The 23,288-nt window shown below is 49.9% G+C and overlaps 2 protein-coding genes across 3 annotated transcripts in view; one reads left to right on the top strand and one right to left on the bottom strand.

Moving 5' to 3' along the window:
* The window catches only part of SAMHD1 (SAM and HD domain containing deoxynucleoside triphosphate triphosphohydrolase 1), a 60,700-nt gene extending 55,664 nt beyond the window's left edge, over positions 1-5,036 (top strand). Inside the window, exon 16 of the mRNA XM_032142269.2 lies at positions 2,092-5,036. Coding sequence (XP_031998160.1) covers positions 2,092-2,226 — 135 coding nt within the window. The 3' untranslated portion in view covers positions 2,227-5,036. The remainder of the gene's footprint in view (positions 1-2,091) is intronic.
* TLDC2 (TBC/LysM-associated domain containing 2) lies at positions 950-18,953 on the bottom strand. Of its 2 annotated transcripts, XM_032142271.1 has the most exons (7): positions 18,867-18,936; positions 17,009-17,164; positions 15,871-16,023; positions 14,267-14,362; positions 7,957-8,030; positions 5,688-5,840; positions 950-2,296 (listed from the first exon to the last, which is right to left on the bottom strand). In XM_032142271.1, the coding sequence occupies exons 1-6, from the start codon at positions 18,897-18,899 to the stop codon at positions 5,705-5,707; spliced, it is 648 nt and encodes a 215-aa protein (XP_031998162.1). In that variant the 5' UTR covers positions 18,900-18,936; the 3' UTR covers positions 950-2,296; positions 5,688-5,704. The 2 variants fall into 2 exon arrangements, with proteins under 2 accessions (XP_031998162.1, XP_031998163.1); XM_032142272.2 differs by lacking the exon at positions 14,267-14,362 and having other exon boundaries at positions 18,867-18,953.
* Between the last annotated feature and the right edge of the window lie 4,335 nt (positions 18,954-23,288).

Consider the following 23,288-nt stretch of genomic DNA (forward strand, 5'->3'; position numbering starts at 1 on the left):
CAGCCAAGAGCAGTAGGGAGCATTGACACTGAAGGGTTTTAAGCAGGAAAGTGACATATTTGTTTACATTTATAAAATTCACTAGACTTGAAAGTAGAATGAGTAGAAATAAAAAAGTTGGCTATATGCTAGGCATGGTGGCTCACATCTATAATCCTAGCACTTTGGGAGGCTGAGGTGGGAGGATTGCTTGAGCCTAGGAGTCTGAGGCTGCAATGAGCTATGATCACACCACTACACTCCAGCCTGGTTGATAGAGCAAGATGCTGTCTCAAAAAAAGAAAGAAAGAAAGAAAGCTGGGTAGAAATAGAGATGAGTTTAAAGACAAATAAATATTGTTGATTTTGAGATAGGCCTTTAAGTACAAGTATCATGGCAATAGAATGACTTCTTTTTTTTTTTTTTTTTTTTTTTTTGGAGACAGTCTCGCTCTGTTGCCCAGGCTGGAGTGCAGTGGCACGATTTCAGCTCACTGCAACCTCCACCTCCCAGGTTGAAGTGATTCTCCTGCCTCAGCCTCCTGAGTAGCTGGGACTACAGGCACGTGCCACCATGCCCAGCTAATTTTTGTATTTTTAGTAGAGACAGGGTCTCACCATGTTGCCCAGGCTGCTCTTGAACTCCCGACCTCAAGTGATCCACCTGCTTTGGTCTCCCAAAGTGTTGGGATTACAGGCATGAACCACCATCCCTGGCCTAAATGATTGCCTTTACTGAGGTCAGGAGTTCGAGGCCATCCTGGCCAACATAGTGAAACCCCATCTCTACTAAAAATACAAAAATTAGCCATGGTGATGCACACCTATAAATCCCAGCTACTTGGGAGGCTGAGGCGGCAGAATCACTTGAACCCTGGAGGTGGAGGTTGCAGTGAGCTGAAATTGTGCCACTGCACTCCAGCATGGGTGACAGAGCAAAATTCCATCTCAAAAAAAAAATAAGTTTTTAAAAAACTATTTTTAATGGTTCTATCAACTCAGATCCAGTGTACTTCAACAGAAAAAATTTAACATGGGGGATGAGATACAAAAGTTTTGGCAGAGCTAAATGAGCACAGAGGACAGTGATTCAACAGCAGGAAGCTGCTACCACCTCTAGGATAGGAGAGACCAAGGGAGCAGGTGGCAGTCCAGGAGCTGGGGCCACCTGCAGAAGCTAGAACCACAGAAGAGTCACTGCCACTGCCGCTCGTGCCAGAGGAGGTAGGGAGAGAAAAAACCTGACTTCTCTGCCCTCTTCTCACCTCCAGTCTCCCACCAGAGCCTCCCACTGACCAAACCTAACTGGAAACCAACAAGCATGGGAGCTGAGAAATGTAATTTACCAGAGTAGCTCCTGTAAGACAGAGTAGGGAGAGGAAGAGTGAAGAATGGATCTGAGAGCAAATAGGCAGATGAGGAGCACGAATCCTCCCACCAGCATTGTATTCCTGGTAGTGCATCATCTTGTAACCCAAAAGGATCTACCCACAAGTTCAGAACAGTTTAGCATAGAGTCAAGTATTAGGAGGCCTTGCTTCTTACCTCTATGGTTTCAGGTCATTGTATCACCTCCCTTTGGATCTCTCCTCATTTTGGGTGGAGGAGCTCCTTTGGCTGGAGCCTATGCTGATGGGACCAACGTTAGAGCTTTGATGCAGAGAAAAATTTAAATTCTGTAGGTACATACTGTCCTTCCTCCCCTTCTTTGCCATCTTGTAGACCTGGGCCATTTATTGCAGAGGGGACCAAGCAAGAGAGAACCTAGGGGTTCAGTGCATCCTGTCTTTCTCCTGGGAAAACAGGACAGGGTTTGTGCTCTGTGAAGGTGTGTGAAGGAGGCCACAGAGGTGGACAGTGGTATGCTGCTTCCGGTCATCTCTGCAGAGGCCAGTGGCTGTTTTCATGAAGGCTCTTCCTACATAAGACTGTAGTGTTTCTAATTTGTCCCAAGCACAGGGCATATGTAATTTGGAGTTTCCCTGGAGTGAGGACACCTAGAAGCAATCTATATGCAAGACGAGGATGTGCGCACTTGAGACTTTCACTCAGAAATAAGATGATGGAAACTGGCTTTTCTCTGTTCCCTGTTTTTCTCTCTCTTCCTAATAGGATGGCGATGTTATAGCCCCACTCATAACACCTCAAAAAAAGGAATGGAACTACGGGGCTTCAGGCCAAAATCCAACTCGCCTCCGAGAAGCATCCAAAAGCAGAGTCCAGCTTTTTAAAGATGACCCAATGTGAATGTCTCTAGTTAGTTGTTTACAAACTCCCTCCCTTGCACAATTCATTTAAGGGCTTCAATCATAGAATTCTGCAAATTAATGACAACTCATGCTTTAATTTTGTATTTTGAATGTACACGCATGCTAAAGCTAAGTAACTTTTAATCAAAGAAATAAGATGGTATTAGGCAAATCTTACTATACTATGAAAAGCATTACCTTGCCTATTTTTAATATTATTAAAGCCTTTCTCCTTCAGTAGTCTATTTTCTTAGAATAACAACTCTTTTAGCTACCCTGAGTTCTATTTTTTTTCTTTTTTAAGAGACAAGGTTTTGCTCTGTTGCCCAGGGTGGACTCAAACTTTCCTGGGCTCAAGCGACTCTCCTGCCTCAGCCCCCCAAGTAGCTGGGACTAAAGGCACTTGCCACCACCACACCCAGCTTACTCCGAACTTTTATGACGGATGATTGTTTTTTGTTTTTAACGTAGAAATTAGTCAAGGGTACAAATTTGAATTAGAAGTTGACATTGTCATAGACAAACATGGCTAAAAACAAAACATCAAATCCTGCCCCCGTGAAGAGTTCCCTGTCACCTCAAGTTTGAGGATAGTCCTCTAAGAGTGACCTAAGCATAGGTGAAAGACACCTCCCCTCACCCTTCTAGCCCCCTACGAGGTGCCAGGTCGGGGTAAAGAGTTGGAGATGATGGCCAGGAGTGGCCTCCAACACACTGGTGAGAGGCCTGATTAGGTTTGGGGGAAGATCTGAGAGCTCTGGCCTCCTTGTGAGTGGAGCATAAAGCTGCCTCTTCTTGGGAAATCCTACCTCAGTGACAGAGGAATCCCCCAAACTAGGCTGTGCCCTGGCTCAGTGGCAGCTCCAGACCTGGGCAGTGCCTTTGACTCCTGAATACTCACTCCCCCGGTCCAGAGGGCCTTCCCACTGCCCAGCCTGGAGAAGGTCTCCCCTGACCTGCGCTCTCAGTATCCTGGAGAGCTGGCCAGAGGCCGTCACAGGCACCGTCCTGAGAGCTCCTCAGACCTGGGACTTTGTTTTTGCCGGTTCAGTGCATTTTGTGTATTTAAGAGCAAATACTAGCCAGGCATGGCGGCCTACGCCTGTAATCCCAGCTACTTGGGAGGCTGAGGCAGGAGAATTGCTTGAACCCGGGAGGCGGAGGTTGCAGTGAGCCTAGATCACACCATTGCACTCCAGCCTGGGTGACAGAGTGAGACTCCATCTCCAAAAAAAAAGCTCAAACACTGCACTGCCTGTGCTGAAATTAGTGACCACCCAGTGGGTTCCAGGCTCCCCTAGGTAACTTCGCTTTCCCAGCAGTGGAGTGGGCACCACCTTGGTGGGACAGTGCCCCTGTGCCCAGGGCATACCTCATTCCCAGTTCTATAGCAATTCACTAACAACAGTCTGCAGTTAGAGCCAAAGCTGGTGGTGGCCAGAGGGTGCTGAAGATACAGGCCAGTGGGGATGGGAGCCATGAGCCCCGAATGTCTCCCGCTCTGATGCTCCCCGGACTAAGCCTCCCTGGCACACTGGGAGTGAGGGGCAGCCTGAGCGAGTAGGGGAACTCAGACCACAGGCCAGCAGATTTCCCAGCAGTCTGTCACTGGCCACCGTGTAGCCAGATTCTGTTCCGTCCACACCGGGGTGAAGAGTACTTGGAATGTCTGCCATCCTGTATGATCACCCCACCCCCCGTCCATCCATCAGTAGATAATAAGGGTTGGTTACAATTCATAAGAGAATAGTTAAAACCCTTCTCCTCTCATGCCTACCATGGTGCTATGTCAAGGGGATTTGTTCACATATGGGCTCAGCAATGCACAAGTGAGGTCAGCCATGGCACTAGGTCATTCCCATTTTAGCCAAGGTGCCTCTATAGGGGTCAGACGTCATGTGCCCAGACCTAAGGTCAGGAATGTCATATTTTTCTGTTGAAATGATTTTCTTTCTGTGTATCTTACCTTTAAATCGTTGTGGTTTACTCTGAGATTCTGTAGTCCTAATATTGTATCATTGTGCTGTCTGCAAAACAACTTGAATCTATTTTGTTTGCATCTTTTGTTACATGTAACGCAGCTGTACTTTATGTTCTTTGCAACTGTTTTCATTATGAGAACTCTGTGCTATTTACAAGGTTACATTTTTCTTGGCTAGGCCAGGTGGTCATGCCTGTAATCCCAGCACTTTGGGAGGCCAAAGTGGGCAGATCACTTGAGATAAAGAGTTGAGACCAGCCTGGCTAGCATGGCGAAACCCAGTCTCTACTAAAAATACAAAAATTAGCCGGGTGAAATTAGCCGGGCGTGGTGGTGTGCGCTTGTAATCCCAGCTACTCGGGAGGCTGAGGCAGGAGAATCACTTGAACCCGGAGGCAGAGGTTGCAGTGAGCCAAGATCAGGCCACTGCCCTCCAGCCTGGGGGTCAAGAGCTAAACTCTGTCTCAAACAAAAAAAAAAGGAAAGAAAGAAACATCTTGCTATTTGTATAAAAATGGAAATTTTAACAGCTTAGCCTCTAGAGAGTTACTGAACATGGTTACCTTGGGAATGTAAATAGAACTGCAAGTTAAAATGACTGGCCACTTCAACTGGGCAAGGGAAACAGCTGCAATAAAGCTTCGTGAATATATATCTCCATCTTGAAAGTTGTGTTCCACAAAGGTTTCGACCTCTTCGTCCAAATATGCATATTACTCATTTGCTCCTTTCATACCTTCATCGTGAAATTAAATAACAGACTCACAAGCAACTGGCACTGGTGGCAGACAAAAAGGCCTCAACGTTCTGCAGCAGGCCAGAGGAGGAACGACGCTGCTACAGTCTTTATTAGTTCCAGTGCTCAAGCCCAGGTTTCTAAGGTTTGACAATATTCTGTAAGTTAAAATCATTTCCACACATACAGAGTAGAATCCTGTTTTTGTAAGTATACACACACACACACATATATTCATGGAGCATTGTCTGGAAGGATATACATGAAAATGTTAAGAGTTGGGCAGGGGGGTTGAATTTTAGGCAATTTTAATTTTTTTTAACATCTTCTGGTTTTTCTACAAAAACATGAATTAGTTGTAGAACCTCTAAAATGATAATGTTCATGAGGTTGGTTTTCCTCGTTCAGTAGCTGGCGAGGAACAGCATAGTGAAAAATCTTCCCTTTGCCAGGAGGCAGGCACGAGCGGGGAAGGGATGCGGATTTTTCTGAGTTTTCTAAGACCCTGTTAGCTTAGGGTCTCTGTGCTGCTTGAGTAAGGTGTAAGCATCTTTTAATCCTTCAAAGTCACCTCTGCAAAAGAGCAGTGCCTGCTCCCACCTGTATCTTGGGTCCCCAGGCCACAAGGAGGCTGGCCAGCAGCCTCGGCCAACTCTAGGGCCCTTCACCATCTGTGTTTCGAACAGCACAGGCTGCCGTGTGTCAGGAAGGCCTGGGTGGCATCATGAGCAGGGCTGAGTACCTGTTGCCGCAGGGCTGTCAGCTGAGAAGCCAGGCTTCCAGCTCCTGGATGCAGAACTGCTCCTGCCGGGCCAGCACCTCGTTGTTGAAGGTCGGGCAAGGGGAGCTTCCCCCGCGAAACAAGTCTCCATCCAACCACAGCCCAAACCGCCCACTAGAGAGAAGAGGACAGTCTTGGTGCGGCTCACTCCTGCGTGCTGAAACCCCCAGGCTCTGCCACCAGCATCAGCTCTTGGCCGTGCCAGGACGGCAGCCCAGTTTCACCTGTCTTATCACCCCTTAAAGCAATTTATACTGAATTATTGGGGACTCAGCACATTGTACCCCATGGGGTTAAGAGCTTTATTTATTTATTTATTTATTTATTTATTTATTTATTGAGATGGAGTCTTGCTTTGTCACCCAGGCTGGAGTGCAGTGGCATGACCTTGGCTCACCACAACCTCCACCTCCTGGGTTCAAGCAATTTTCCTACCTCAGCCTCCCGAGTGCTTGGTATGACAGGCTGCCCACCACTATGCCTGGCTAATTATTGTATGTTTAGTAGAGATGGGGTTTTGCTATGTTGGCCAGGCTGGTCTCGAACTCCTGACCTCAAGCGATCTGCCTGCCTTGGCCTCCCAAAGTGCTGGGATTACAGGCGTGAGCCACCATGCCCGGCCAAGAGTATTTTTTGAACAGTTCAGCATTTTAATAAGTATATACAGTGGTGCAACTGTCACCACAGCCCAGTTTTAGAACATTTGGAGCATTTTAAAGATGGCAATTCTTTTTTTTTTTTTTTCTGAGACGGAGTCTCGCTCTGTCGCCCAGGCTGGAGTGCAATGGCACGATCTTGGCTCACTGCAACCTCTGCCTTCCGGGTTGAAGCAATTCTCCCACCTCAGCCTCCCGAGTAGCTGGGACTATAGACGCCTGCCCCCACGTCCAGCTAATTTTTGTATTTTTTAGTAGAGACGGGGTTTCACCACATTGGCCAGACTGCTCTCGAACTCCTGACCTCAAGTGATCTGCCCATCTCGGCCTCCCAAAGTGCTGGGATTACAGGTGTGAGCCACTGCGCCTGGTCAAGATGGCAATTTTTTTTTTTTTTTATAGGAGTCTTGCTCTGTCGCCCAGGCTGGAGTGCAATGGCGCGATCTCGGCTCACTGCAAGCTCCACCTCCCGGGTTCACGCCATTCTCCTGCCTCAGCCTCCCGAGTAGCTGGGACTACGGGTGCCCACCACCACGCCTGGCTAATTTTTTGTATTTTTAGTAGAGATGGAGTTTCACCATGTTGGCCAGGACGGTCTCGATCTCCTGACCTCATGATCCGCCCACCTCGGCCTCTCAAAGTGCTGGGATTACAGGCATGAGCCACCACACTCGGCCCAAGATGGCAATTCTTAATACAAAAATTAGCCGGACATGGTGGCAGGCACCTGTAGTCCCAGCTACTCAAGACGCTGAGGCAGGAGAATCACTTGAACCCAGGAGGTGGAGGGTGTGGTGAGCTGAGATCACACCGCTGCACTCCAGCCTGGGTGACAGGGCGAGACTCTGTCTCAAAAAAAAACAAAATGGCAATTCTTTAACCAAAGCTAGTACATCTCAGGGTGCAAACTCTGAGAGCCCAAATGCTTCAGAGTGTCCATTCTAATCCCCTTATTTGACAGAAAACCTTGGCTGGAGCCAGGAAGTGAATTTCTGCAGATCAGCAATGGCTGATGTGTTCTGTGCCAAGCTGCCCCTCAGTGGAGGCTTTTCAGGCAGTTGGGAGAGCAAAGAATTTGCCTGGTACTAATCAAGCAATGCTCTCATCCCCGCCCCCAGGATAAGACGCATGCCCCCTGAATGTGAAGGTCACACCAGGATGAGATCAACCTTTTTTTCCTACCTTTCTCCACCCCGTCCTCACCGAGGGAGGTTCCTGCAATGAGTTATGTCCCCTGCAATTCCTGGGCTGATGGAAAAACGAGGCACACTCATCTCTTGACACTAGCCTCATCCAACCATGTGGAATTCTATTCCCAAAGTTGCATACATTCAGACTAAACTGTCACCAGCTGTAACACTTCGGTGGGGGCACTCATGCATCCTTTCTTCTTAATACTGGCTTAGCGTGAGGTTGAGGGGGTTGGCTGGGAGGCTGAGCAATGAAGGGAACAGCCTGAGAGTTCCCCACTAGTCTCCCCATTGCATCAAGGGCAGCCTAGCCCAGCAGTTCAGCAGAGGGAAAGGGACCAGAACACAGACCACCCCAAGACTCGGGAAGACTGAGACACTCACCTGCCACTGCCCATCATCAGTGAATCCAAGTCTCCCTTCACAAAGAAAGAGTTGCTTCCAGTCCACTTAAAGACCTGGGTGATATATAGGGTTACTAAGCGAGCGAGTCCCGCCTCGCAGTTTGACCCCGAACCACTGGGTGGCAGTGTTTTGGCGGGAACAGCATCCAGGCCCCAACCCAGCCGCAGGTGGGACTCCGGGCTCAGGGATCTTGGGGTTTCTCTTCTCAGTTTCCTTGGAGTCACCACCACATGCCCTCTAGTTTGAATTCCTACAGCCTAGAAGCCTCTTTGTTCTAGAATAGGACAACAACCCCTGAGGCTTCCTGCTTCCAAAGCTGGAGGTAGGAGGGGAGCAGTCCAGGCCAGGAGTGGGAACTGATACTGCCATTCTAACTCATCGCCGCCTCTCACTGGGACAACACCAGCCCGCCTGCGCTTCAGTGCTGCCTCACATCCAGCTCATCAACAAGCCTCGCAGCTCTAGACACAGCGGGCCTGCCGTCATTTCTATCCCGTCCTCTGCCTGGATCACAGCCTCCCAGCTGGTGCCTCTGCATCCACTGTCTGTACCTACAGCCGTACCCACACTGCAATCTGCGTAATCTGTTCTACATCCAAATCAGATGTTGTCTCTCCTCTGCCTAAGTCCTCCAATGGCTTCCCATTGCAATGGGGATAAAATTCAACTCCTTAACAATGGCCGAAAGTGCAGCCTAGGACTGGCGCAGTAGCTCATGCCTGTAATCCCAGCGATTTTTTAACTAGCCAGGTGTGATGGTGTGCACCAGCTACTCAGTAGGCTGAGGCGGGAGGATCACTTGAGGCCAGGAGTTTCCTTGAGGTCAGGAGTTCTAGACCAACCAAGGCAACATAGTAAGACCCTCCCCTATCTCTAAAAAAATTTTTTTTCTCTCTCTTTTGAGACAGAGTCTTGCTCTTTTGCCAGGCTGGAGTGCAGTGGCGCAATCTTGGCTCACTGCAACCTCCACCTCCTGAGTTCAAATGATTCCCCTGCCTCAGCCTCCCGAGTAGCTGGGACTACAGGCATGCACCACCACGCCCAGGTAACTTTTTGTATTTTAGTAAAAACGGGTTTCACCATGTTGCCCAGGCTGGTCTCAATCTACTGACCCCGTGATCCGTCTGCCTTGGCATCCCAAAGAGCTGGGATTACAGGCGTGAGCCACTGCGCCCGGCCCTAAAAAAATTTTTTTAAACCTAGCTGGTCATAGTGGTGTGCACCTATAGTCCCAGCTACTAGGGAGGCTAAGGTGGAAGGATCACTTGAGCCCAGAAGTGGAGGCTGCGGTGAGCTATGATTGCACCACTGCACTCTAGCATGGATAACAGAGCAAGACCCCAACTCTAAAAAACAACAAAAAAACTGTCAAAACTTAAAAGTGCAGCCAGCTCTAACCCCTGATTTTCTCTCTGGCCCCTTCTCCCCCTTATTGACTACACATTAGCTACACCAGTCTTTCCATCCCTGGAACACCCAAAGCCCATCCCTGACCTAGAATCCCTCTGCCCAGAATGCTCTTCCCCCAGATCCTCAGAGGGCCCACCTCTCATCCTTCAGCCCAAATGTCATCTCAGAAATTTCCTGGACCACCCTATCTGAAGTAGCCCTTCCTCCCAGACCCTGTTTTATTCCTCTTTATTTATTTATATTAAAGACGTTAAGTTCCATGTGGCCTGTCTTGTTCCTGGCTGTATTCCTGGCACATATATATTGGTTGAATGCAAAAATTATTCAAGAGTCAAAATAGTTTTAAAGGGCTGCAAAAGGATAGGATGTTACTGCCTTAATCAGTGGCCCAAAATGCTGTGAGCAACCAAAGGATTTTTAGCCAGAAAACAGACTAATAAAAGATACGTCCTATGCCCAGGAGGGATGAGATCATATTAGCAAGTGACCACAAGAGGACAGAATCATTCAAGTCCTCCTCTACTTTCTTGAAGGACATGACCTTCGACCTGAAGGAGTAAGATAAACATTGCTGTGGAAGGAATTAAGACCAAGTTCATGGTGCTGTTTGGAATAGCAATCAAGGAACTACTGAATTCATGAGGAATACAAGTGCCAGAAGGCCAAAGATAGCCAAGAATTAACCAATTTTTTAGAAGATGAGATTCCATAACAATAGACTGGAAAGACAGGCTCCCCTGAAAAAGTTACTCATTTCATTCAACAATTTTTTTTTTAAAGCACTTATGCACCAGAAACTATTTTCAGGCCCTGGGTAGACTGCTGAATACAATAGACAAAAACCTCTGCCTCAACGGACTGACCTTCTAGTGGGAGAAGGCAGATAACGAAGTAAAAGAGTTCTCTGGCTGGCACGGTGGCTCATGCCTGTAATCCCAACACTTTGGGGGGCCAAGGCAGATGGATCACCTGAGGTCAGGAGTTCGAGACCAGCCTCGCCAACATGGTGAAATCCCGTCTCTACTAAAAATACAAAAATTAGCTGGGCGTGGTGGCAGGCCGGGAGGCTGAGGCAGGAGAATCGATTGAACCTGGGAGGCAGAGGTTGCAGTGAGCTGAGATTGCCCCATTGCACTCCAGCCTGGGCAACAAGAGCAAAACTCTGTCTCAAAAAGAAAAAAATAAGAAGAATTTCTGTGTTAGATGATGGCAAACGCTAGGGAGAGAAGGACACTAAGGGCTTCCTAGGGCTGGGTGTTGTCATTTTATTTATTTATTTTTGTTTTATTTTTTTTTTTTAGAGACGGGGTCTTGCTCTGTCGTCCAGGTCAGAATGCAGTGGCATGACCAATGACAGCTCATTGCAGCCTCAAATTCCTGGGCTCAAGCAATCCTCCTGCCCCAGCCTCAGGAGTAGCTGGGACTACAGGTGTGTGCCACCACACCCAGCTATTTTTTTGTTTTTTTGTAGAGATGAGATGTCACTATGTTGTGAGGGCTAATCTTGAACTCCTGGCCTCAAGTGATTCTCCCGCCTTGGGAGTCCCAAGAGTGCTGGGATTACAGGTATGAGCCACCATGCTTGGCTGGGTGTTGCCATTTTAAATCAGGTAGTCAGGGAAGGCTTCACTGAGATGGTGACATCAGAACATAAAAGGAGGTGGGAATTGAACCATGCAGAGATCCAGTGGAGAGACATTCTAGGCAGAACAGCATGTGCAAAGGCCCTGAGGCAGGAGCAGGCTTGCATGTTTGAGGACCAGCTCGGAGGCCAGTGTGGTTGGAGCAGAGCGAAAGAAAGGAAAAGTAGCAAGAAACGCCATTCAGAGAGAGAGGCCAGAAGGTGTAGGGACTTGTAGATCATTGGACACACTTTGGCTCTTCTCCAAGTGAAAGAGGAAGCCAAGGAGTGACATGCTGTGAGTTCTAGCTTCCCCTCCCCCCACCTTTTTTTTGTTTGTTTGTTTGTTTAAGACAGAGTCTCACTCTGTCACCCTGGCTGGAGTGCAGTGGCACGATCACAGCTCACTGCAACCTCTGCCTCCCCGGTTCAAGAGATTCTCATGCCTCAGCCTCCCGAGTAGCTGGGATTACTGGCGCATACCACTGTGCCTGGCTAACTTTTGTATTTTTAGTAGAGACGGGGTTTCACCATGTTGGCCAGACGGGTCTCAAACTCCTGACCTCAACTGATCGGTAGTTACAGGCTCATGCCTGTAATACTAGCACTTTGGGAGGTGGAGGCAGGCAGATCACTTGAACTCAGGAGTTCAAAACCAGCCTTGGCAACATGGTGAAACCCCATCTCTACAAAAAATACAAAAATCAGCCAGGCATGGTGGCATGCACCTGTAGTCTCAGCTACTTGGGAGGCTGAGGCAGGGGGATCAATTGAGCCCAGGAGGTGGAGGTTGCGGTGAGCCGAGATGGCGCCACTGCACTCCAGCCTGGGTCTCAGGGGGAAAAAAAAAAAAAGAAATGCCATGTTTGAGATGCAAGGAGAGATAATGGACAGTTGTTGGATATATGTGAGTTTGGAGTCCAGGGAAGAGGCCCTCAGCATACAGGCAGCATGGAGAGCTGTGGGAATGGACGAGACCACAGAGGAAATGAGGGTCGCTAGAGAAGAGATGAGAACCAGCACCTGAGCTCTGATGTTGAAAGGCTGGGGAGATGAGGAGGAACCAGCAAAAGATTCTACTAGGAGCTGTCAGTGCAATGGAAGGAAAATTCTAGACCTTTAGAATTCTAAGACTTAAGTTCAGGAAGGCAAGTGGTGATGAGTAGTACCAGCACTGGCTCACCATGCCTCCCTCACCCTTTCCTGGATCCTGGGAAGCTCGATGGAGCCCCTCCAGCTGATGGCAGCAACGCAATAGATATGGTATATTTTGGCTTTAGCAAAGCAGTCCATAGCTCCTTGTGAACTCCCTGTCATGAGACCAGATGACTGTGTGACTGGATGTGTCTGAAGGAATCTTAGTCTGTGCATTGGAGATATCTCTTAATAGCCAAATACCTGGAACGACTTCATCCACTGAACAGTTTAAAAAAAAAATTTTTTTTTAAGAGACAGCATCTTACTCTCTTGCCCAGGCTGGTCTTGAACTCCTGAGCTCAAGCAATCCTCCCACCTCAGTCCCGCAAAATGCTGGGATTACAGGTGTGAGCCAGCCACTGCACCTGGCCATTTTTTGTTTTTGTTTTCTCCTTTTTGTGGAAAATGGCATCTTGCTCTGTTGCCCAGGCTGGTCTTGAACTCCCGGGCTCAAGCGATCCTCCTGCCTCTGCCTCCCTAAGTGCTGGGATTGTAGGCATGAACCACAGCACTTGGCCTGGCCATTTTTACTAGTAGTAAAAATAGTATGCTCTGTGCCAAGCAGGTACTGCTCAATAGCTTTAGTGAATAAATAACCCAGAGGCAAGAAACCTTTGGATGGAAGGCGTTTGGGACTATTATTCTCACCCAACTCTTGGGCAGCTCGAGTCACCTGACTATACCAGTCATCTTGTGCCTGTCACTCTCCCACTCATCATTAATTAGAAACCTGAGCTCTGATTCACCACCCACCACCCTTCACAGCTCTCTGGTAAACTTCACTATCCACGTGGACTCGTCCAGGCCCTGCCCCAGAATGGGTTTCCGCCACTGTCTTCCATGGTCACATCTGAGAATTCGTCCTCACCAGGGATGGCAGGTGTCTCCTCCACAGCCTATTTCAAGTGTCCCTCTCTCTGTCCACTGTATCCTGTCTTCCAATACATTGTCCAACTGCTGTCACTGCTCCAAGCCTTTGATGTCAAGGAGACCTCTCATGCCGAGCCCACCATTGCCTTGGTGTCCCCCAGTGCCCCCTGCTTCTCTCCCCTCCCCTCCTGGTCCGGTCTAGGTTCCGTGGTCCATGTTGTATTTTCACTCCCTTCAACTTCCTTTCCCTCTCTGCTGCTGTTAAGCCAGTTTGGCAAAACCCCCAACCCTGGCTGCCCGCTCTCTGCAGTCCACTCTCTGCTGTCCCCTCTGCAGGCCTGCGCCGAGCAGCCGATGCTGCTGAAGAAGCAGGCGCTGAAGTGGCAGCGCCCTAACCTCACAACCCAAGCCGCCACTCACACGGCCCAGCGGCGCTTCTGCTGCTCCGGCGTTCTCCAGCAGGCTTCCCTCCCTTCCCACACCTGTGATCACTGCGATACCCGATCCTTCACCTTCCTCCAGCAATGACTTCACCCCATATTTCTTTTTTTTTTTTTTTTTGGAGACAGGATCTTGCTCTGTTGCCCAGGCTGGAATGCAGTGGTGCGATCACAGCTCACCACAGCCTCAACCTCCTGGGCTTAAACGATCCTCCCGCATCAGCCTCTCAAGTAGCTGGGACTACAGGTGTACTCTACCATGTCTGGCTAATTTTCATATTTTTCGTAGAGATGGGGGTCTCACTATGTTGCCCAGGCAGGTCTTGAAATCCTGGACTCAAGCAATCCACCTTCGTTGGCCTCCCAAAGTAGGATTACAGGCATGAGCCAGGGTGCCTGGCCCCCATACTTCCTCAGAAGCCACTGGCTGTGTCCTCCTTCATCATCCTGCCACCACGCCCTCAGGTCTACTTTGGACCATCTTGTCTTCCCAGCCTGTGCCTGGCAAGCGTGGTCCTCCCTCCTCTCAGCCAGTCAGCTGTTGCCAGAGACCCACCAAGTACGTTTTAAATGCAGGACAGGCAGTTGAAGGGGGATGCGCTGCCCACCACTGCTCTGCTCATTCCCCTGTGGGAAGATGGTGGCACACCAGGCAGCCCATCGTGGAGGATGGAGCTGGGGGCCACTGGGACCCCGGGAGTTTTGTCTCTCCACACGCCCCACTCCCCCCATGGAAGGTTGGGAACATCACCTTCAGCTGTGGGGAGAAGGAGAAGAGGAATGTCTCGCCAGTACCATAGAAGCCTTTGCTGAGTCGGATAGCCGAGGAAGAGAAGGCTCCAAATATCTGGAAAGCGGAAGTTGTAGTCTGCATCTGGAAGGGAGCTAGGGGTCCTCTGGCAACCCTCATTCTTCAGGTTTAGTAATACAGGCTCATCCTAGAGGTCACCTGGGAAGCTGGGGCAGAGCTGGGGCATGGGGGCTCCACACCCAAGAGCAGAAATCCTTATGCATCCTTTCCCTTAACGCTCCCCGAGGAAGAGCTCCTGCTGGCTTCCTCCTCTGGGCCGTCAGGGCCCTCCTTTTTCTTAAATATACTTATTCTAGGCCGAGCGCGATGGCTCATGCCTGTAATCCCAGCACTTTGGGGAGGCTGGGACAGGCTGATCACCTGAGGTCAGGAGTTCAAAACCAGCCTGGCCAACATAGTGAAATCCTGTGTCTACTAAACATACAAAAATTAGCCGGGCGTGGTGGCGAGTGCTTGTAATTCCAGCTACTTGGGAGGTTGAGTTAGGAGAATCGCTTGAACCCGGGAGGTGGAGATTGCAGTGAGCCAAGATTGCACCACTACACTCCAGTCTGGGTGACAGAGCGAGACTCCGTCTCAAAAAAAAAAAAAGTATATATATGTATATATATATTCTATACAAGTAATCACAGAAAAAAGTAGAAGTAATAGACAAGCAAAAGAAAAAAAGTAAAGCCATCTCTTAATCCCACTCCTTCTTCCCCAAGATAACCACTCTCGGTATTTTGGTATGTTCCTTCTGACATCAGTTTAATGCCAGTGTACATCTTTTTTTTTTTTTTTTTTCCAGACAGGGTTTCACTCTGTCACCCAAGCTGGAGTGCAGTGGTGTGATCATGGCTCACTGCAGCCTCAACCTTGCAGGCTCAAGTGATCCTCCTGCCTCAACTACCCTGCAACGCCCCCGGCCCCAGTTACTGGGACTATAGGCATATACCACCACACCTGGCTAATTTTTTGTGGTTGTTGTTTGTTTTTGGTTTTGGTTTTGGTTTTTTTTAGAGACGGGGTCTGGCTATGTTGTCCAGGCTGGTCTTGAACTCCTGGACTCAAGCCTCCTGCCTCAGCCTCCCAAAGTGCTAGGATTACAGGTGTGAGCCACCGTGCCCAGCAGCCCCCATAGTTTCTTCTGCTTCTGAGGATGAAGATGCAGTTTTACAGTCAAATGATTATTTGCTTAATATCTGACCCTTCCCCTTTTAGACCATTAGCTCCAAGTTTTACAGTCAAATGATTATTTGCTTAATATCTGACCCTTCCCCTTTTAGACCATTAGCTCCAAGAGAGCTGGGACCGCTTCTGGGTTGATTCTGCTCTATCCCACCTCTCACCTGGCACACAGAAGGCGCCCTGTGTAGATGTGTTGAATGCATAAATGGGGGAATGGCTCTGAGTGGGCAGGTCTCATTACCATCATCAGTGTCCATTATAGGTGACTTAGTCTGTCATTCTGCCTGCTCATACCTGAGCTGCCCTGGGACAGGGCCCATGGGTACCTGGTGGGGTGCCCCCAGAGCCTTGGGTGGTGCCCCTGCCCAGCTCACCTGCCCGTCCTGGTCCCTGAGCGCCAGCAGCACTGGCCCGCTGCAGCCCTCCATCCGCCGGTACAGGCTCTGCAGGCTGAAACCATCCCTCGACGTGCAGAAGACCAGACTCCAGGGATGGCCGGTGACTCTTGGTGGGAAGTGAAAGCTGAGCTGGGGACAGGGCTGGAGGTGAATGGAGGAGTTCTCCTCGTGCCCTCCTGCCATATCCTGGGGGTGGGCTTGGACACCTAGCATGCATCCAGCACAGTGCTTTACAGGCGATAGAGCAGTCTGCTGTTTCTAGGGACTTTCATGCCATCAGTAACAGCCCTCGGAGATAGGGGTTGTTATTCCCAAGTTATAGATGAGGAAACTGAGGCCCAGGGAGGGTGGAACAACTAGCCCAAAGCTCACATGGGTAGTGAATGGTAGAGACAGGATTCGAACCCAGGTCAGGACTCTGGGGATTCTTTCTGCTTGGTCACCGTGGCCCCCAGAGGCTAGAGAATAGGAAAGATGCTGAACCCTCCTCCTGATCCTCGTCTCATCTGCCCACCCCTCTCCAGCTTTGGCCTCAGTTCCCAAGGGCTGGTTCTAGGTAGGAATTAGTCTTCTTCCTTTTTTTCTTTTGAGACAGAGTCTCCCTCTGTCACCCAGGCTGGAGCAGAGTGACACAATCTCAGCTCACCGCAACCTCTCCCTCCTGGGTTCAAGCAAATCTCATGCCTCAGCCTCCTGAGTAGCTGGGACTACAGGTGCACACCACCATGCCCGGCTAATTTTTGTATTTTTAGTAGAGACGGGGTTTTGCCATGTTGGCCAGGCTCGTCTCCAACTCCTGGCCTCAAGTGATCCCCCTGCCTTGGCCTCCCAAAGTGCTGGGATTACAGGTGTGAGCCACCGTGCCCATCCTAGGCTCTTTCTTTACCTCCTTAACCTCCTGGCCCAGCGTAGAGGGAGGTGCTAGCAACACTGGATGATTTTACAAGAAGGGAAAGCAAAGCCCCGAGAGAAGAAGCAATTTGCCAGAGGTAATGCATGATGAGAACAGAGCAAAAGTGATTCTAGGTGCCCCTGGGCGTGGCTGGTATAGGGTAGGAGGGTGAGACTCTTAGGTTTAGGGCTGAAATTCTTGTGCCATGGGCAATGTCCAGACCTGCCTAATCTCTGAGGCACTCAAAACTTGGCTGGCTTCCGTCAGCTGGGGCACCATGGGGTCCTCAGGAGCAGCAGCTGGGTCTGGAGCTGCCTCCTCCTCCTCTTCCTCTTCATTACCCTCCTCCCCAGACAGGGTGTCCTCCACCTGGCTGGGCTGCAAAAACACAAAGTGGCCTGGTGGGTCCAGGGACAGGAGGTCCCAGCTTCCACCATCTCCTGAGCCCAGGAGCCTCCTTGGGCCCCCTCATCACTCCCTGCCCGTGTGCCCGTAACCCCCAGCCCAGCCCAGGGTAGTTGGGGGTTTCCACGACAGACAGGACGCTGCCCCTGCCGCCAGCCTGCTTCCTCCCTGGCCCCTGCCGGCTGAGGGCTGGAGCACAGTCCCCCCACCCCCGCCAGCACCCCGCAAGGCTCAGATGGGGCCGTGGGCCGTGCGATTTGTCGGCCTGTTTGCCGTGGATCCTGGGTGGGTGGCAGGGATCAAGTTCTAAGCTTGGGAGCAGAGGAGAAGGCAGGTGGTGGCCCAGCCCTGGGAGCTTCAATTGTGTGTGTTTGTACATTAAATAATGACAACAACAAAAAACCCATCCTTGCCCAGGCCTGTGTTCAGTGTGCACTGTCTGTGATCTCTGTGTGTTTCTTCTTCTTCTCCTTTTTTTTTTTTTAGAGACAGGGTCTTGCTCTGTCACCCAGGCTGGAGTTCAGTGATGCAATCTCAGCTCACTGCGACCTCTGGCTCCGAGGTTCAAGCGATTCTCTTGTCTCAGCCTCCCAAATAGCTGGGATGACAGGTACCCACCACCATGCCTGGCTAATTTTTGTATTTTTAGTAGAGAGAGGGTTTCCTCATGTTGGCCAGGCTGGTCTCAAACTCCTGACTTCAGATGATCCACCTGGCTCGGCCTCCCAAAGTGCTGGGATTACAGGCATGAGCCACTGCGCCCGGCCTTCTGTGTATTTCTTCTTATCAGCATTTTCCAAAGGAAGAAAATGAAGCCCAAAGTTTTCCCGTGAAGCCCGTGAAATGATGCATGCAGTCATATGTGGGATCATATATGTAGGTTCATGTAAAATGTGTTTGTGTGAATTGTGTGTTGGCTTGGAATAGAGTTGTGTAGGCACATCAATGTGTGGAGGTATTGAGTGTAAATTTGTGTGTTTATATATCAATGTGTTTGTGTGAGTTGGGATGGTGTAAATGTATACATCCATCAGGGCATCATTATTCACTCATTCATTCATTCATTCGAGCTTCCACTCTGTACCAGAGTGTGTTTGTGTGTGTATGTGTTTGAATGTGTGTGTGTCTGTATGTGTTTGAGTGTGTGAGTGCATTTGAGTGTGTATGTGAGTGCATTTGAGTGTGTGTGTGTTTGCATGTGTGAGTGTGTATGTGTGTGTGTGTTTGCATGTGTGAGTGTGTGTATGTGTGTGTGTGTGTGTGTGTGTGTGTGCCTCCACACAATGACCTTGCAGGCTTTTCCCAGGAATAAGAGACCTCTCAGGGGCTGAGAGATGGACAGGACCCCCTCTCCTGCCTCGCTCTGTTCTCCAGGCTCAGGCCTGAGGCAGGGTCTAGCTGTGTGTGGCTCTGAACAGAGCTCCAACCAGCACCCACTCCAGGGAGGAAGGGACAGAGACATCGGTCTGTCCCCCTTGAGGACCTTGGAGCAGGGGGGTTAAGACCCCATGTTCCTGAGTCAGTCCTTGCTCCAAACCGCAGGCCTGCCAGGGAAGGACTTGAGAGGGGAACAAGTCACTGCCCGCATCCAACCCTAGCCCAGGCCCCACCCTGCCAGAGACCTCACCTCTTTCCACCTCCCAACCTGCACCACAGCCGGAGTTGGAACCCTTACCAGCCGAGTGTAACGCCAGCGGAGGCCTCTCATTCTCCTGTCCCTGCCCGGCCGGCCGTGGGCAGTGAGTGAATCCTCAGCCCTGCCCAGGAAGGAAGCGCTGATAGGTGAGGCCTAGAGATGAGAGGGACAGGCCTGGGGCACACCCAGCCAGCTCCATGCCCACCCCAGCTGCCCTTTGCTCCCTCTCACCTGTCACTCCCAGGCCGAGCTGCTGCTGGGCAACTCGGCATTCAAGACCTCATTGCAGTTAGTATCGAACATGTGTTAACCATACACCATAAATTCTGGTTGCAATTACTTTCCACCTTCTTGCCCTTCTGGCAGCCTGGCCTGGGGACTGTGGGCTATTGGCCAGATGCCTAAGGCCCAGGCTGGAGGTCTGGGGCCTCTAGTTTCCCTTATGACCTTGGATAAGCCCATTTGCACTCCTGAGCCTCAGTTTCACCACACATAACATGTAACATGTTGAACCAGATAATCTCAGAAGCCTTCACGGGACTGATAGTCTGCCATTCACTTCCCTCTCCAAGCCGATGAGCGTGTTAGAACAGAAGCTGGAAGGGGGCATGCCTAGACCGAAAGAACAATCTGGCCCAGTGCAGTGGCTCATGCCGGTAAGCCCAGCACTTTGGGAGGCTGAGGGAGGCGTATCACTTGAGTCCAGGAATTTGAGACCAGCCTAGGCAACATGGTGAAACCCTGTCTCTACAAAAAATATAAAAATTAGCTGGGTGTGGTGTCATGTGCCTTAATCCCAGCTACTCAGAAGACTGAGGTGGGAGGATCACCTGAGCCTGAGGGGAGGAGGCTGCAGTGAGCCGAGATCGCGCCACTGCACTCCAGCCTGGGCAAGACAGTGAGGCCCTGTCTCAAAAATAAAAAAAAAAGCTATTTTTACTTTGCATCCTAAACATAGATGTATTTTAGGCTTTCATCATTGCTTTGCTTGTCATTTAACAGAAAGTTTCTTTATTAAGTCTTTGTTTCTTTTTCCATATCTAGTTTCAGATGGGGGTGGGGGAACAGATGAATTTCTTTTTTTTTTTTTTTGAGACAGAGTCTCGCTCTGTCGCCCAGGCTGGACTGCAGTGGCGTGATCTCGGCTCACTGCAAGCTCCGTCTCCCGAGTTCATGCCATTCTCCTGCCTCAGCCTCCCAAGTAACTGGGACTACAGGAGCCTGCCACCACGCCTGGCTAATTTTTTATATTTTTAGTAGAGATGGGGTTTCACCGTGGAACAGATGAATTTCTAAATTGAAACATAAATAAACTTTTGATAATGTCCAGTAAAAAAAAAAGAATATATTTTAAAAGGTGTTTTGTTTTGTTTCGTTTTTTGAGATGGAGTTTCACTCTTATTGCCCAGGCTGGGGTGCAGTGGCGTGATCTGGGCTCACCGCAACCTCTGCCTCCCGGGTTCCAGTGATTCTTTTGCCTCAGCCTTCACCTGGCTAATTTTGTATTTTTGGTAGAGATGGGGTTTCTCCATGTTGGTCAGGCTGGTTTTGAACTGACCTCAGGTGATTCCCCCGCCTCGGCCTCCCAAAGTGCTGGGCTTACAGGCATGAGCCACCGCGCCCGGCCAAAGCTTTTTTTTTCTAATTAAAAAGTGATGTTTAGATGTTGTAGAAAATTTGAGAAACCGAAAAAGAATAAGAATATTAAAATATTCACAATTCTATCTCTCACAAATAAACTCTCAACCCCCAAGGGTGTATTTTCCAGTCTTTTATGTTTATTTCATGTAGACACATGTGTACACATTTGCAAAGGGCTGACGCTATGTGTTCATACCATATTGACCACACAGTTCTTTTGTTTTGTTTTTGTTTTTGTTTTTGAGACAGAATCCTGCTCTGTCACCCAGGCTGGAGTGCAGTGGTGTGATCTCGGCTCACTGCAACCTCTGCCTCCTGGGTTCAAGCGATTCTCCTGTCTCAGCCTCCCAAATAGCTGAGATTAGAGGCACGTGCCAACACACCCAGCTAATTTTTGTATTTTTAGTAGAGATGAGGTTTCTCCGTGTTGGTCAGGCTGGTCTCGAACTCCTGACCTCAGGTGATCTGCACTCCTCAGCCTCCCAAAGTGCTGGGATTACAGGCGTGAGCCACCATGCCCAGCCGACCACATAGTTTTTTGTTTTTTGTTTTTTGTTTTTTTGAGACGGAGTCTCGCTCTGTCATCCAGGCTGGAGTGCAGTGGCGCAATCTCAGCTCACTGCAAGCTCCGCCTCCTGGGTTCACGCCATTCTCCTGCCTCAGCCTCTCCGAGTAGCTGGGACTACAGGTGCCCGCCACCACGCCCAGCTAATTTTTTGTATTTTTAGTAGAGACGGGGTTTCACCGTGGTCTCGATCTGCTGAGATCATGATCCGCCCGCCTCGGCCTCCCAAAATGCTGGGATTACAAGCGTGAGCCACCGCGCCCGGCCTACACACAGTTTTATAAAGTACTTTTTCTACTAACAACAATCGAGAATTCTCCAAGATACCCTATGCTCTTGGAGTGCATGATTCCTCGAGTGGCTGCATATTATTTCATAACAGGACATTCATAATTTATTCCCCCTACTGTTGGACATTTTGTTTACTTCTAATTTTCACTAATTATTAGCAAAACTGCAATGAACGTTGTTCATAAATCTGATTGTATCCTTTATGATAAATTTCAAAAGTTGAACGCTGGATCAAAGGCCATACACATAGTTCTTGATAAGTGTTTCCAACAAGGTTCCCCAGGTGCTTAAAGTTGACCCATGTCCAAGCACTTTTAGGGAAGCTCAAGGTAATATCTTTCTGGTCATCAAACCTTATGACCCTCGGACTAGAGATAAGGAAACTGCCTTTTAGAAAAGGGAAGGAACTCATCACAGTCACATGAGTGTAGGACGGCGGTTAAGAGGACAAGTTCTGGAGTCAGGGAGTTCAAATCCTGGTTTTGCCACTTTGCTGTGTGGCCTCGGGGAAATTACTTTACATCTCTGTGCTTCAGTCACCTCACCTGTAAATAGTAATATCTACATCTACATCAGGGCTGTTGTAAGAGTAAATGGAGATAAAGCCTAGAGAGCTAGGGTGCTAAGCCAGGCATCCGACCTCCTGACCTCAGTTTGGTGAGATAACAGTACTTTATGTTGTTTGTGGGTGCTGGGTGAGTGGCAATACTTATTACAATCCCCCCACACTGACTCTTCGAGAGGCTAGGGCTCGAATCCCTGACAAGTGGCCCCTCAGCCTCCACCTGGGTGCCTCTGGGACAGGCAGTCCCTTGGTCAGTTGCAGGGTGAGGAGCTCAGAGGGAGAAGGGAAATAGGGGAGCTGTGGAAGGATGTACTCACCCTGCCTTTACCGTATCTCCCTGATCCCCAGGGAGGGGGCCACACCCGGCACTGACCCTGCCCACCTGGTGGTCTGTCTGCGGCAGCTTTAGCTCCGATCCCTGGTCCCGGGGTAGGTGGCTGGCCCCTCTGCCCCAGCTCCGGCTCCAGGCTCTCCTCCCTAGCTCTTATATCTGCCCAGAGGGCGGCAAGCCCTGGCTCTGTGCCCGCTCTGGTTCCAGCTGGGAAGGCCTGGCAGTGATTATGATACATCAGAAACTCAAATCCCACAAACACACACAAACAAGACCTTATCATCCCTCTGGCCCCCAGCTCTGCCCCCAACAGCCCAAAGAGGTGGGGATACCAGGCACCTTGGCTCTCCTGAAGCCTCTCACCACAGCTGCCAGATGCCAGGTCCTGGTGCTTGATGCCCACCACTGAAGACCATTCCCTTGAGATTAAGATCTGCAATGTGGCTGGGCACGGTGGCTCACACCAGTAATCCTAGGATTTGGGGAGTCCCAGGTGGGAGGATCGCTTGAGCCCAGGGGTTTGAGAACAGCCTGGACAACATGGCGCAACTCCATCTCTACAAAAAATTTAAAAAATTTGGCCGGGCACGGTGGCTCACGCTTGTAATCCCAGCACTTTGGGAGGCCGAGGCGGGCGGATCACGAGGTCAGCAGATTGAGACCACGGTGAAACCCCGTCTCTACTAAAAATACAAAAAATTAGCCGGGCGTGGTGGCGGGCGCCTGTAGTCCCAGCTACTCGGAGAGGCTGAGGCAGGAGAATGGCGTGAACCCGGGAGGCGGAGCTTGTAGTGAGCTGAGATCGCGCCACTGCACTCCAGCCTGGGCAACAGAGCAAGACTCCGTCTCAAAAAAAAAAAAATTTTTTAAAATTAGCCAGGTGTAGTGGCGCATGCCTGTAGTCCCAGCTACTCGGGAGGCTGAGACGGGAAGATCACCTGAGCCTGGGAAAGTCGAGGCTGCAATGAGCCAAAATCACATCACTGCACTCCAGCCTGGGCAACAGAGTGAGACCCTGTCTCAAAAATAAAAGAAAATAAAATCTGTCATCTACAAACACTACAGGAA

This window comes from Hylobates moloch, unplaced genomic scaffold (genome assembly GCF_009828535.3).
Source record: "Hylobates moloch isolate HMO894 unplaced genomic scaffold, HMol_V3 SCAFFOLD_21, whole genome shotgun sequence".
Taxonomy (NCBI): Eukaryota; Metazoa; Chordata; class Mammalia; order Primates; family Hylobatidae; genus Hylobates; species Hylobates moloch.

Bases quoted from the DNA above. Each gene is read 5' to 3' on its own strand.
- TLDC2 (XM_032142271.1), bottom strand. From the start codon at position 18,899: ATGAGAGGCCTCCGCTGGCGTTACACTCGGCTG. The intron at 17,165-18,866 runs GTAAGGGTTCCA...GTGTTTTTGCAG, and splicing joins GCTGGCGTTACACTCGGCTG to CCCAGCCAGGTGGAGGACAC. The intron at 14,363-15,870 runs GTGAGCTGGGCA...TCCGCTTTCCAG, and splicing joins TCAGGGACCAGGACGGGCAG to ATATTTGGAGCCTTCTCTTC.